Source organism: Clarias gariepinus, chromosome 8 (assembly GCF_024256425.1).
Source record: "Clarias gariepinus isolate MV-2021 ecotype Netherlands chromosome 8, CGAR_prim_01v2, whole genome shotgun sequence".
In the NCBI taxonomy this organism is placed as follows: Eukaryota; Metazoa; Chordata; class Actinopteri; order Siluriformes; family Clariidae; genus Clarias; species Clarias gariepinus.
This window is the reverse complement of record NC_071107.1, coordinates 13,947,209-13,962,459: the sequence shown is the minus strand read 5'-3', so window position 1 is coordinate 13,962,459 and position 15,251 is coordinate 13,947,209. Positions and strand designations below refer to the sequence as shown.

Below are 15,251 nucleotides of genomic sequence, written 5' to 3'. Positions count from 1 at the left end.
AAAAAATATATATATATATATATATATAGGCCTTTATATATCTTATATATATAGACATATATATATAGACATCTTCGTTTACTTATCACAACCTTATCAACCGAAAAATGCTATTTTATTCAAACGTCCTTGCTGAAGTGTGTGACGTGACGTCATGTGCAGGTGCGATGGATCGCGTACCTACCAATAGGGTGTCGGAATGGTATGTTTATACTTCTCATCCAACCACAATCAAGTTCGCTCCATCCGGATGGCGTGATTTATCCAGATGTTTTTTTTGTTTGTTTTTTAAATGACAAGTTGAAATAAAATAGGAGTAACAAGGCTATTTTTAAAATGTAAGGAGTAGAAAGTACAGATAATTGCGTGAAAATGTAAGGAGTAGAATAAAAGGTCGGCTGAAAAATAATTACTCCAGTAAAGTATAGATACCCAAAATTTCTACTTAAGTAAGGTAACGAAGTATTTGTACTTCGTTACTTGACACCTCTGGGCATGAACATCAGTTAAAAGAGGATTTTAGACTTACCTGTAAACTTAAAAAATTTGGAGCTGCTCAGGTTCACAAGCAACAATTTACAGGCAAACAGTGACATTTCTTTTGCACTAACTTGGGCCTATTTTGAACCTTTGACACTTAAATGCATGTTGCTTTTTATGTTAGAGTTGCTTTATTTTGAGCATCTGATTGCGGTCAAACAGTGGCATTTGTTTTTTCACTAGGCTTAAATGTATTTTGTGTCAGAATGTAAGTTATAAGCAATATATTTGTCCAGACCTCTGACCTTAAATAGAAATCACATAAGGACCTTTAAATATTAAGTATGAGAACCTTGGCTGTACAGGGTCACGGAAAGTCTGGAGCCTATCCCTGGGGGAGTCTTTACAGGATATATTCATTTTAATTGTACTAATTTTAAGACAAGAATAAAAAAAACTTTTTCTGCAATGAAGTGAACCCAAAACATGAGAATTATTCAATAAAATCCATTTTAAAATACTTTAGTACACAAACAATTATGCATACAGATTACTGGATTTGTATCTCTTGAAATTTTATATTTGAACATTTATACTGTTGAGAAGAAAGCGAAAATTCAATAAGAAAGGACATTCTTTTCCACTGAATCCATTCCCTGGTTCCAGAAAGTATATGGGAATTCCACTGAGGAAGCTGCACCAACTTCTCCCTGAAAGAACCAGCCTTGAGGTCAAGAATTTACAGATCACCTTAAAGATTTTACTTTATTAAACTTTATTGTACTCTATTATACTTTACTTTATTAAAAATATGAATAAAAAATGTAAAATTTTTGTATAAATATTTTAATATTACATTTATTGCTATATGTAATATATTGATATATATGATAATATTATGATATTAATGTGATATTATTATGATCATTTGATTCATATTATAATAGTATACTATACATCATACTATTTTTTTTTGGCTTATACATTTTTTGGCTGACTCTATTTATATTTTTTCTCTTAAGCTGTGTAGTACAGTAAGACCGATGCAAGTACGTATGTCTATGTGTTCGCAAATTGCTCATATTTACACTCTGTACATTAATCATTCCTTTAAACATACAAATTGTGCCTAATTATTAAGCAGACTGTGCCAGGAAATATAAACTTACCTAAAGGATTATTAGGAACACCTGTTCAATTTCTTATTAATGCAATGATCTAATCAACCAATCACATGGCAGTTGCTTCAATGCATTTAGGGGTGTGGTCCTGGTCAAGACAATCTCCTGAACTCCAAACTCAATGTCAGAATGGGAAAGAAAGGTGATTTAAGCAATTTTAAGTGTGGCATGGTTGTTTGTGCCAGACGGCCTGAGTATTTCACAATCTGCTCAGTTACTGGGATTTTCACGCACAACTATTTCTAGGATTTACAAAGAATGGTGTGAAAAGGGAAAAACATCCAATATGCGGCAAATGCCTTGTTGATGCTAGAGGTCAGACGAGAATGGGCAGACTGATTCAAGCTGATAGAAGAGCAACTTTGACTGAAATAACCGAGCTATGCAGCAAAGCATTTGTGAGGTCACAACACGCACAATTTTGAGGCGGATGGGCTACAACCGCAGAAGACCCCACCGGGTACCACTCATCTCCACTACAAATAGGAAAAAGAGGCTACAATTTGCACGAGCTCACCAAAATTGCACAGTTGAAGACTGGAAAAATGTTGCCTGGTCTGATGGGTCTTGTTTTCTGTTGAGTAGGTCTTGTTTTCTGACGGTAGAGTCAGAATTTGGTGTGAACAGAATGAGAACATGGATCCATCATGCCTTGTTACCACAGTGCAGGCTGGTGGTGGTGGTGTAATGGTGTGGGGGATGTTTTCTTGGCACACTTTAGGCCCCTTTATGACCACCATTTACCCATCCTCTGATGACTACTTCTAGCAGGATAATGCACCATGTCACAAAGCTCGAATCATTTCAAATTGGTTTCTTGAACATGACAATGAGTTCACTGTACTAAAATGGCCCCCACAGTCACCAGATCTCAACCCAATGGAGCATCTTTGGGATGTGGTGGAACGGGAGTTTCGTGCCCTGGATGTGCATCCCACAAATCTCCATCAACTGCAAGATGCTATCCTATCAATATGGGCCAATATTTCTAAAGAATGCTTTCAGCACCTTGTTAAATCAATTTCACGTAGAATTAAGACAGTTCTGAAGGTGAAAGGGAGTCAAATACCGTATTAGTATGGTGTTCCTAATAATACTTTAGGTGAGGGATAATTCTTTCAAAAGTATATAATTTACCTTCAGATTTAAAGCAATAAGTGCAATCTCAAAGCATTTATCTTCTCCTGTTCTTTTCCTTATATTGGCAAGGACAGAACAACAGGCTTCTTTAGGAGACAGACCCTTGTAGGCAAAGAAAAAAGGCAGGTTGACATGTGGCAGATTCTACACATTTTAAACAATGCATACAGATCAGAATATCAATAATGGTCTATATCCATATTACACAATGTGGATTCACATGTCACACAATAGTATTTCCTTTTGCTTTTATACCGTGCATCCGGAAAGTATTCACAGCGCATTACTTTTTCCACATTTTGTTATGTCACAGCCTTATTCTAAAATGGATCAAATAAAAAAATTTTGCTCAGAATTTTACACACAACACCCGTTTAGCTGCAGAGGTCCTCCGTGGAGAGAGGAGAACCTTCCAGAAGAACAACCATCAATCAGCCCTTAATGGTGGAGTGGCCAGACGGAAGCCACTTTTGGTAAAAAGCCCGCCTGTAGTTTGCCAAAAGGCACCTGAAGGACTCTCAAGTTCAAGTTGCAACATAAATGCAACATGCAACATAAATTTACAACATAAATTAACAGAGACACTAAACTAGCTAACCAAGAGGCCTTGGTTTTTTTGTTCCTCCATGAGAAACAAAATTTTCACAGTTGATGAGAATCTCTGGCCACTCTAGGTCAGAGGTTCTCCTCTCTCCACAGAGGACCTCTGGAGCTCTGACAGAGTGACCATCGGGTTCTTGGTCACCTTCCTGACCAAGGCCCTTCTCCCCCGATCGCTCAGTTTAGATGGAAGGCCAGCTCTAGGAAGAGTCCTGGTGGTTTCTAACTGGTGGTTTCCACTTACGAATGATGGAGGCCACTGTGCTTATTGGAACCTTCAAAGCGGGAGAAATTTTTCTGTAACCTTCCTTTGTGCCTCAAGACAATCCTGTCTCGAAGGTCAATAGACAATTCCTCTGACTTCATGCTTGGTTTGTGCTCTGACATGAACTGTCAACTGTGGGACCTTATATAGACAGGTGTGTGCCTTTCCAAATCATGTCCAATTAACTGAATTTAACACAAGGTGACTCCAATTAAGCTGCAGAAACATCTCAAGGATGATCAGGGGAAACAGGATGCGCCAGAGCTCAAATTTTGCAAAGGCTGTGAATACTTTCACAAAAAAATTTATTTTTAATAAATTTGCAAAAATCTCAAGTGAACTTTTTTTTATGTTGTCTTTATGGGGTGTTGTGTGTAGAATTCTGAGAAAAAAATTTATTTCATCTATTTTGGAATAAGGCTGTGACATAACAAAATGTGAAAAAAGTGATGCGCTGTGAATCCTTTTCAGATGCACTGTAGGTTAATATGCAGTTTATCTGTATGTAAAACCTGCAAACTTCCAAAATCTCTGAATGTTAACAAGCCATAAAACTTTAGAATAAATCCAAGATACATTATTGTGCAAAATTCAAACTAAAAGATTTAGGCAAAATAAAGATGCGAAATAATGTGATGCAAAGTCTATTGTCAAACTAATGATCAACATTAAAATAAACACAACAAAATGTCTTATCTTATTACTGTTTTATCTTATTACTAATACACATCTCTCACCAGTTATTGCTTATAATACTTATTTAAAGCACAGATTACATACCTGTCTCATTAACTGTACAATTTGAAAGCTAGGACAGTAGCACATTATGTTGTCTCCATCACCTGATGCTGGGATAGACGAACATATAAAAAATACAATGCACAATATAGAGACACAAATGCTGAAAAATTCTGATTCTAAAGTATTACAGAGCACCAACCTGCTGCAGCACCCACCTAAACACAGAAACAAGTCACAGTTACAGAGTAAATTTAAATATTATTTATTTCTTAAATTGTAAACTATATGGATGTGATATAGATACTAATACTAACAAAAGCTAATATTTAACTAGCTTACTAGTGTAAGTTAGTTAAAAATAAAAAGCTTACTGTGTGGTCAGCATATAGGCCACAACCAGGAAGAGGAGAGTCTCCCACTCGTCCTGGAGCCTTGAAGGGTTTTCCTGATGTAGAAACACCTTAACAATTTATTAGAGCAACATTAGTCTACCTGGACAGAAAAAAGTGACTGTTTCAGAATGGTCAAATTAGTGTCCCAAATCAAGCAAGGAAAAAAATATGCATTTGGGTTAATAACTGTCCAATGCATTATTAAAACTTGCTTGATAATGCTGAACCGTCAATTTGATGAAAAAATGTGGTTAAAAAAAGTCATGAATGAACTGTGATTGAAGAGCATTTAAACACTTGGTGAAGTTGCATGATAATTTTGCACAGCTTTGTTAATAGTGAAAGTAAAAGCAGTTTTACATGCACAGTGTGACAAGAACTTACGGGATTAGGCCCAAACAGATTAGTGTCCATAAAGAAACCACTTGTTAATGCGACTAACTGGAAATAAAGGCTTCAGTTTGCTAGTGAGCAAAAAAGATTGCACTTTTGAGATTTGGCAATGGAGAATGGTAATGTGATTGAATGAGTCCAGATTTACTCAATTTCATAGTAAATTGAGTAATCAATGATGGGTGTGTCCAGGTAAGAATTAAAGGAGATGAACCGATGCAATTATCATGCATAGTGAGCACTGTAAAAGCCTCTGGAGGCAGTGTTATGATCTGGGGTTATTTCAAAATGGTAAATTCTAGGCTTATCAACATGAAAGATGTTAATCATTGTTGCTACTTACATCATCTTTTCACATATTGATATTTGTGAGTCACCTAAACAAGATAGCATTTTTGTAAAATCTATTTCATGTTTTGCTCTCTCATGATCAGCTCACTTAAAATTATTTTCTCTTTTTTTATTATCTTTTCACATTCTTTTTTGATTGTCTATATAGCTTACTTTCTTACTTTATGTTTTCATTTTTTTCTTTTTTGTCCATGTTTTTTCTTTTTTTTTTTATATTCAAGCATTATTTTAGGTCATTGCAAGCAATATATATTTCCTTCTCATTTACTCACTTATCGTCTATTTTGCTTAATTCTGTATACAGGGTTGCAGAGATCCTAGAGCCTACCCCAAAGCCATCAGAGGATGGGTACATGGTCCTCATAAAGGGATGGACATGGTCAGAAACAATGCTCAGGTAGCCCGTGGAATTTAAACAATGCCCAATTGGCACTAAGGGGCCTAAAGTGTGCCAAGAAAACATCCCCCACACCATTACACCACGACCACCAGCCTGCACAGTGGTAACAAGGCATGATGGATCCATGTTCTCATTCTGTTCACACCAAATTCTGACTCTACCGTTTGAATTCCTCAACAGAAATCGAGACCCATCAGATCAGGCAACATTTTTCCAGTCTTTAACTGTCCAATTTTGGTGAGCTTGTGCAAATTGTAGCCTCTTTTTCCTATTTGAAGTGGAGATGAGTGCACTTAGTGCACGAGGTACGGTACACCCTAGACAGGGTGCCAATCCATCACAGGGCACATACACATACTGTATACAGATTCACACACTCATTCACACTAATTTGGGAATGCCAATTAGCCTAATCTGCAAAGAATAAATGAAAACATCAAGAGAAATTATTCTCACCTACAGTTATGTTTCCTGTGAGATCCAATGCAATGAGACCTGTAAGTAAACACAAGACAGCCTTACTCTTCTTATTTTTGCTTAGTGGTTTGTACTGTCACAACAGATAATAATAGACACTGAATATTAGCATTATTCAATTATTAACCCTTTGTAAAACAGCTGGCCAAAAAAATGTCAATAAGATTTCATTCAGCCACCTTTAGCTTTGATTACAGCATACAATGAGGTGTCCATTTTATTGCCACATAATGTTGCCCCCTAAACACCCCCCAAATTTATAACACTGCCTCGAAAGGTTGGTACATTGGCCAGTATGCAAAATGGGTGCGTTGTTTCATGTGCTCCCTTTCTTACCCTGACATGCCCATCACTCTGGAATAGGGTCAATCAGAACTCATCAATTTAGACTTCTAAAGTCCAAACTTTATGCTAGCAAACCAAAGCATTTTTTAAATTAGTTTCAGTAAAAAGTGGTTTTCTTATGGCCACACAGCTGTTTAATCCCAATCCTGTGATTTCCCATCACATTATGTGTATATGGAAATGCTAATTCTTTCACTATAACCTAGCTTTTTAAAATTTATTTTGTACTATGCAACTTCACCAAGTGTTTAATTGAGCTCCATTCATGATTTTTTTTTTCAACCACATATCTTCCACAATGAATGTTTATTAACCTATTTGCAGTACTTTCAAAACTTCTTAGCAGTCTTTTCCCTCATGCAGCCCAATAGACTTCTCTGAAATGTTGACTTATTTGGCCAGTCAGTGGATATTATGTCAGAAGCAGCTCAGTGTAGCACATGTTCAAATTCTAACTAATACAAAACATTTATATCTGATATAAACCTATTATTATTACTGGGTTACGGTAATGGAGATTCTTCTGCTGACAAAACCAACAAATGCACAACACATCATAACAACATCTTCAAAATATAACAGATACTTAGCTGTCTAAAATAGAAAAACATTTCCAAATTTTTTCCAGATTGAATTGTTTAATGTTTGTGAGATTTAAATATTATCCTGAAATAAACTGATCAATTTGTGCCTCTTTAACTGCATCACCAACTAAAGCATAAAAAGATGAAAAAAGTTCCAGTTTATACTTACTAATAGTATCATGGCCTTGGACTTGTTTCCCCTTTTTAATAAATTCCTTAAGGTGTACATTAAATAAAAACAAAAAGACAAAATAAAATTGTTTTAGTATTTCCCCTCTTGTTGGTGAATAGTATTGGCCTCAGCCCATACTCTAAAGATCTACTGACATTGTGTGTAATTACCTGATATGCAGTGGCTGTGTGGTCTGAGAGCATGTTTTCATTGGGCTCAATAGTAAAACCATGTTCCCGTGCAAAAGCTTCAGCTCCTTCACCAACTAAAAAGCTGTGAGCGCTTCTCTCCATTACCTGCCGTGCTACTCGACATGGCTGCCCTACCCTAAAAAAAAACAACCACAAAAATACACATAAAAAGTTAATTTACTTACCACAATCAGAGAAAATTGTTAGGATTACTTTTAGAGGAGCATGAACAATATTTTGAATAATAGGCCAAAATACCCTACATGGAAAAAAAGACAGATCAAATATAATAAACATAATGTCTTCAAATATGCATAAAGCCGATTGGGTTTAAAATATATTTCAGCATGTCTTCCTTACCCGCGCAATGCAGCTACTGCCCCGAATCTCCCAGGCACACCTTCCATTATTGCTGCATCACATTCAACTATCCCTTTATTATTGGGGAAGCCTCCTCTTCCAACTATACAATGGCCTGTCTGCACGTCATTCTCAACATCTGAAAAATATGATGTACTAGAATGTACTCTACCAATATATGTGGTTATTGTGCTTTAGTTGAATACGGGGAAGGGAATGAACTGGGACTCACAGTGGTGGTCAAAAGTATTAAAACATGCCATGTACTATATTTCTTCCTGTGTACAAAATAGATAATGTCACTAATTCATTCTTGCCTATATGCCTGAAAAGTTGTGCTAATAAGAATCAGCTGGTGTAGTTAATAGATGTAACAAATATGTGGCAAGATTTTTACTTGCTGAAGCTGGAGTGTTCACATCTGCACAAAAATTGGCTAAAACTAGGGATCGCTACTGTATAAATGATGTTCAGGAAGCAATCAAGCAGGCATGAATTGAGGGAATGACACCAGAGTACTGTAGATGTCTTTGTGATTCTATATTCAGCCGGATTCAGCATGTTTTGAAAAATAAAGGACTTCATACTAAATATTAAATGTTGTATAGCAATTTCATTGCATCAAATAACGAATTATTTTTATGATCTTGACTGTCATTATTACAAAAAAAATTATAAACATCAATACTTTTGACCACCACCATACATTTTTCTAACACTATACTTCAATACATACATATGGCATTTTATTTACCTGCGATTGCATTTTCTACCACATCAGTGGAACTTTGTCCAGCTAGAATCATGCGCCGCATTCTTTCTACAGCAGGAAGTGAGAAGGCCCAAGTGCCCACAGCAGCCATGTTGTATGCCTTATGTGCTCTCTGTGCGTGTGTGTACCCAGATATGGCTTGGCCTTTTCAGTGTTGGCTGAGTGACCTCTCAAATCCTGAGCAAACACAATGAAAAACCTGCAGGTGTAAATTATTTGTTGTTGCTCCTAAATATGCACTACAAACATGGTGCTCCTCTATGAATAAAAATGCAGTGGGTATGGACTTTTATAACTTTACTATGTTTGCAAAATGTAATAAATCATCATAGATATTGTTCTTAATAAAATTATGCACATATATACATGTCCATTATTAAACAGGTGAAGTTAGCTGTAATCTACAGTACTATGACAAAGAAGCAAAATTCAGGCATCATATGTAATGTAAAACAATCTAACCCTTTAAATTCGGTTAGCAGGTGTATAAGAAGCTGTACATTTATTTATTTAATGCTATAAATATCTTTAATAATAGCTAGAGCATAGCTGGGCATTTATCAGACAGCTGTCCAAAACATGAATTAATATTACATTATTAAGTGCATTTTCTGTCAAAAAAACATGGTGTATTTTAATATTAATTGTTTACTATTAATTAAATAATTACAGGTTACAATTTGTCGATTGTTTACGTTTCACCGGGGACGTAGTGCTCCGTATTCGCGCAAGGCATCATGGGGCCCAGGGATATTAAAACGCCGGAAGTAGTTCTGTGAACAGGCGGAACTGGTTGTAAAAGGCTCATGTTTTTGCGCCTAGTCTGAGACAAGGTAACCTCAAATTATTCATATGAGCTCGGAATGCGTGCAATTTAATGCGTCTTTCATTAAAGTGTTGTGTGTATTCGTTTGTTGTTTTTTTATTTCTCAGGATAGCCTGTTTCTGGAAATGTTTGTGTTAAAGTTAATAAGAATGTTAGTAGCGATGACAGGCTAACACTAGCGTAAGCGGGCTTTTGCTAACGGTAGATGGATTTGATTTAACCCGGTGAGATTTTGCTGAGGCTGCGTGTCTCCGTGCGTTGCACCGCCAGTGTTATTAATACATAAACGAATAATTCAGTCGCTAGTTTTGCATTTGTTAGCTATTAAAATGCTGTTTTTTTCCCCGTAGCTAAAACCAATAGACCCTGGAACTTAAGTGTTTATTCGCTTGCTTTCCAGCTAGCCTAGCTTCATATAAGATATATAAATTTAATGAAAAAACACATACTTTTTACCTTAATGTAACTTTGTTTGCATAACATCCCGTACATAAACCTTTTTTCTTTGCAAACACACTAAGTCGTCACTCCCACTTTTAATTATCTCACACCTGTTGTTATGCATGTAATTGCACTTAAAATGCATTCCTTTAAACAATAATTGTACTGTATCGTCTCTTGGGACACTATAGTCTTCACGTGTTAAACACAAATTAGGCTCATAAATCTCACCAGCAACTTTGCGGTCATGAAAATCAAGCAAACAACCTGGAAACTGTTGATCCAAATATACCCTATGTATGTAGACTTTTGGGACAGCCTGTAGGTTTTTTGTGATTTTAAGAATGCAAAATTTTTTCCCCATTTTTAAATAGGATGGCTATCACGCAGCACTTAATACCACTCTGATACTGATATCTTCTTGGTACCCAGGTAAACTCTCTTGCCGTTTGTCTGCTTTGTTTTTTGTTTTGGATTTTTTCCCCCCTTTTTAAATGCTTGCGTGTCTCCTCCAACGCATGTAAAGCCAGCCGACTTCATCTTTTGAAACTGCTGCTCATGCAATGTTAGTGTGTGGCAAAACACACAGAGAGAAAAGTGATTGATTTTATTGACCTGTTTTTTTAATGCGGTTACAATAATATGACCTGATACAAATTCAGTGTTTGATTAACTGATCCAGGTATAAGCACGTTGTCTGTAACCCTGCAACACATTTGGATTACTACTGTTTTTGTCTTGTATTGTTATGGAATGTTGGCACTGCTGTGGTTGGTTAATAAGCTAGTGATTGCTGTTTTCAGGTCTCTATCACTGGATGCTGTTGGACATCTAAACGCAGTCTCCGGGCCCACCTGTGCTAATATTCATCTCCTGTTGGCTTCATAACTAGACAACATGGAGCAGAACAACAGCTTGCCTTCATTCCCACAAAGCCTTTCATCGCCTCAGGTGATGATTTGAATAAGATTTTAATTTGAATTTAAATGTATAAAATGTCTGACATCGCTTGTCTTGAACTTTAATTCTATACTTGGTTCAGATAAAATAATCAGGCATTTGCTTTTTTCCGTCCATTAAATTGTCTTTCGAATAATTAAATAGTTGAAACTAAAACCTTTTCAGTATAATTTCCTATGAGTTTTTCAGATGATAATCCTTTCTTGTTTGCAGGGGGCCATGACGCCTGGTCTTCCCATCTTTAGCCCTATGATGCCATATGGTACAGGGCTTACACCACAGCCGGTACAGAACACAAACAGCCTGTCTCTCTTAGAGGAGCAACAGAGGCAACAGCAGCAACAACAGCAACAGCAGGCGGCTTCTCAACAGCAGGGTGGTATAGTAGGTACATCTGGCCAAACTCCTCAGCTTTATCACTCGCAAGCAGTTTCCACGACCACAGCACTGCCAGGAAACACCCCTCTCTACACAACCCCTTTAACACCCATGACCCCCGTCACTCCCGCCACACCAGCTTCAGAAAGCTCTGGCATTGTCCCTCAACTACAGTGAGTTCTGCTTCTTAAGCTATTGATATTTAGGTCATTTGTTAATGTGTGTAACAATGTGTTGTCCATCTGTTTCTTTATGGCTAATAATTTACATGCATATTTTCTTCATTATAAAGAAATATTGTGTCAACTGTGAACTTGGGATGCAAACTTGACCTAAAGACAATAGCACTACGAGCCAGGAATGCTGAGTATAATCCTAAGGTATTACTTTCCTAAATCTAAGTGTGTTATCACCACAAATATACTTCTCTGTAAAATACAGTATTAGTCAGCTTGTTGCACTGCCCTGCAAACTTGCCATTAAAGTGGTGACGCTTTTTCAATAACACGTGCTTGTTTAGCATGGACAACAATTTTGATACACATACAGAATCTAAGCTAAAATATATAATCTCTTGTTTTTAAGAGATGTGGAGTTTAATTTACAAATACCTTTTAAATAATTAAAAAGGCATTTATATATTTTCAATTAAAGTTTTCTATCGTATTTCTTCTATTCATATTTATTTCTTATTATAAGCTTTAATTCTCTTTTAAGGTCACTTGCGGTTGTATAAGCATTTCACTACATTTCGTACAGTGTATGACTGTATGTGAAAAATAAAATTTGGATTTAATAAAAATAAATAAATAACTTTAATTACATTTTATTTGTCTTGCTAAATCTGCACCCTTTATTACAACTGTAATTTGCAATTAATGTTGCATATTGTAGACAATTATTTACTTTTTACATATTTTTTTCTTTTTTTTTAGCGAAATAATTTAACATTTTAGTAATGGCTTTTTTTGTATATAAAATATGATGCATTTGGCCTAACATAAGATGCATGGTTCTTTTAGCGTTTTGCGGCCGTCATCATGAGAATACGAGAACCTAGAACGACTGCTCTGATTTTCAGTTCAGGCAAGATGGTCTGCACAGGAGCTAAGAGGTAAAGTTGAAATCTAATTTTCACTTAGACATTTTAACCTTCTAAAGCCAAAATTTTTTGCCAAATATTAAAAAAAACAAAGTGTTATGCAAGCAGTAATTATATGGTAGAAATACTCAGGATTTATACAAACTAAAGACAAAATCCATATTGCATAACAAAATACTCTGTATGGCAAAATGTTTGTGGACACAAAACATAACTCTTAATTGTGGTTCTTCCTTACTCTTCTGCCACGTTGAAAGCAAGCAAGAGCAAGCAAGGTTTTTTTTGTATGCTGTACCATGAAAAATTTCCATTCAATGAAACTGAAGAATCTGACTATGTTACAGCATGACCCTGCACCTGTGAACAAACCAAGGTCCAGGGTAGCTTACCAAGGGTAGGGCGAAGGAACTCTAATAACCTGAACACATCCTTGACCTCAACCCCAAAGGCTAAATTAGCGCCAATCCTCCTATCCATGTTCCAAACTCTAGTGAAAAGCCTTTCAAGAAGAATGATGGTTATTATAAAACTCAATAAATAAATCTTAGTCAATACATGTGGAATTTGATGTTCAAAGCACATGTATGGTCATGTGTCCGCATACTTTTAAGCATAATGAATGTTCATTTAACCCAAACTGAGTCTCACAGATAAAATAAAAGCTCTAAATAAGTGACTCATTGGGGTTTGTGGCCACCAGGGGGAGCCTTATAAAAAAATGCATTTAATTCATTGCAGTCCATGGAGACACTTTTTTTTTTTTTTTTTTTTTTGTAAAAGAAATTTCATTACGAGTAATGTACATTTGATGCAAGTGCACAGTGAGGGGCAACAGCTGGAGAAACCCCTACTGGGTTGAGTAGCTTATTGGTGTGAGAGCTAGTTTCTATGACGTAGAAAAAAAAGGTAAGTTGCATTTTATTAAATATATATTTAATAAAATGCATTTATAAAAAACATTTTCTGCCATATTTAGATAAATTGTAAAATGAAGGTAGTCTGCGTTTATTTTTCAAGCCACATCAGTTGCAAACCTTTAGCATTATTGTAAAATAACAAAAACAAAAGAAATTCCCCAACCAAACCTAAGGAGAATGCCATTTTCCTGGGGAGGTCCCCAATTCAAATCTTCCTTAGAGCCCGAAAAATGCTAGACTGCTTTTAACAATTTTATTATTTAAATTATATAATTTTAATTAAAACCTGGTTGGGAGCATCTCTTAGAAAAGCTTCAGTAATTGAGGTGTGTGTATTGTTTCTTTCCAGTGAGGAGCAGTCTCGTCTGGCTGCCAGGAAATATGCAAGAGTAGTGCAGAAACTCGGCTTCCCCGCCAAATTTTTGGACTTTAAGATTCAAAACATGGTTGGAAGTTGCGATGTCAAGTTCCCGATCCGACTGGAGGGCCTGGTTCTTACCCATCAGCAGTTCAGCAGGTCTGTCTTTTGTCACAGTCAGGGGAAAAATATGGTGTACTTCATTATGTGGACTTGATTTCTCTGGTTAGCCAATTTTTTTATGTTGTGACTGACATCACAAACTGTTTCTTTTTCAGTTATGAGCCAGAGTTATTCCCTGGTTTAATCTACAGAATGATTAAGCCCAGAATTGTGCTTTTAATTTTCGTTTCAGGCAAAGTTGTACTTACAGGTATGTGGTTTTTATTTTTTGGTGTGTGTGTGGATGGGTAAAGTACACTTTAGAATATCTGAAGCTGATAATGTAAAGGTTTTTTTTTTCTCTCTTCTTTCCTTTATTGCCAGGTGCAAAGGTGAGGGGTGAAATCTATGAAGCATTTGAAAATATATATCCTATCTTAAAAGGATTCAGAAAGACAACATAATCCTGTGGACCTGCACCTTTCTTATTATAAGTGTCTTTGGGAACTGAGTTTACCAGGACATACATTTTCTTAGTTTTGTTTAATTGTAAATAATGATGTTTTACTCCACAGATAGTAAATGGAAATAATTTTTATCTTTTAAATTTTTTTTATTCAGCTGGTTTCACAGTCAACAGTTTTACCAGAATCTTTTAATGGTTTTACCTTTATTTTTCCCCCCTGTTTATTTTATATTTGACATTCCGTCTAATGAGCAGGCAGGTACCTTTTAGGATAATTTCTTAGAACTGTCGTGATACAAGAAAAGTATTGGCTCGAAAGTGTTAAATATTACAGCGTCAATATTCTATGGATCAGTTAAAGTTAATTTTTCCTTTATTGAAATTTTGTGTTGAGATCACAGAACACTTGACAGTTGTTAAGGCTTCTTATTTTGTTAAAGCAGCTGTGCAGTGTGTTATGAACTGCTTTTTGTAATTTCATTAAAATTCCCCTGAAGTGTTACTTCTAACCCTTATAATGAATATACTGTTTGTATCCATGTTGGCTCTCCAAATACATGGTGCGTATTGATAACTAATAGTTTTGTTGTACTGTTAGTCAAGTGCACTTTCTTTCTGTACAAGTCACTGTAGATCTCTGTTCATGAAAGTTATGGAATGGCAGAAAGCCTGGACTGTGATTTGGTGCAGCTAAATAGGTATTCATTGTTTGGGTTATATTCAGCCTCATGTGAAGCACTGTTTGTATTTTTTTCTTTCTTTTTTGCCTGTTATTGATTTGCTTCCACAACAAGCAAATAAATGTTTCCATTTACTGTTTTGTATACCTTTGATTGATTAATCCCATGTTATTTAAA

The 15,251-nt window shown here is 35.9% G+C and overlaps 2 protein-coding genes across 8 annotated transcripts; one reads left to right on the top strand and one right to left on the bottom strand.

Annotated features, from left to right (window-relative positions):
* Window positions 1-96: 96 nt before the first annotated feature.
* On the bottom strand, window positions 97-9,594 carry zgc:153169 (uncharacterized protein LOC767799 homolog). 6 transcript variants are annotated; one of them, XM_053502021.1, is made up of 12 exons: window positions 9,515-9,594; window positions 8,827-9,021; window positions 8,073-8,211; window positions 7,692-7,848; window positions 7,519-7,564; window positions 6,400-6,438; window positions 4,779-4,867; window positions 4,607-4,622; window positions 4,447-4,514; window positions 2,799-2,903; window positions 2,179-2,235; window positions 97-1,190 (listed from the first exon to the last, which is right to left on the bottom strand). In XM_053502021.1, exons 2-12 carry the CDS (start codon window positions 8,933-8,935, stop codon window positions 1,098-1,100), a joined length of 918 nt encoding a protein of 305 aa, XP_053357996.1. In that variant the 5' UTR covers window positions 8,936-9,021; window positions 9,515-9,594; the 3' UTR covers window positions 97-1,097. The 6 variants fall into 6 exon arrangements, with proteins under 6 accessions (XP_053357996.1, XP_053357997.1, XP_053357999.1 ...); XM_053502022.1 differs by having other exon boundaries at window positions 9,540-9,592; XM_053502024.1 differs by having other exon boundaries at window positions 9,547-9,585.
* A 5-nt stretch (window positions 9,595-9,599) lies between these two features.
* On the top strand, window positions 9,600-15,209 carry tbp (TATA box binding protein). 2 transcript variants are annotated; one of them, XM_053502018.1, is made up of 9 exons: window positions 9,605-9,677; window positions 10,486-10,543; window positions 10,915-11,062; window positions 11,285-11,622; window positions 11,742-11,829; window positions 12,472-12,563; window positions 13,818-13,985; window positions 14,105-14,199; window positions 14,313-15,209. In XM_053502018.1, exons 3-9 carry the CDS (start codon window positions 11,009-11,011, stop codon window positions 14,390-14,392), a joined length of 915 nt encoding a protein of 304 aa, XP_053357993.1. In that variant the 5' UTR covers window positions 9,605-9,677; window positions 10,486-10,543; window positions 10,915-11,008; the 3' UTR covers window positions 14,393-15,209. The 2 variants fall into 2 exon arrangements, with proteins under 2 accessions (XP_053357994.1, XP_053357993.1); XM_053502019.1 differs by lacking the exon at window positions 10,486-10,543 and having other exon boundaries at window positions 9,600-9,677.
* Window positions 15,210-15,251: the final 42 nt, after the last annotated feature.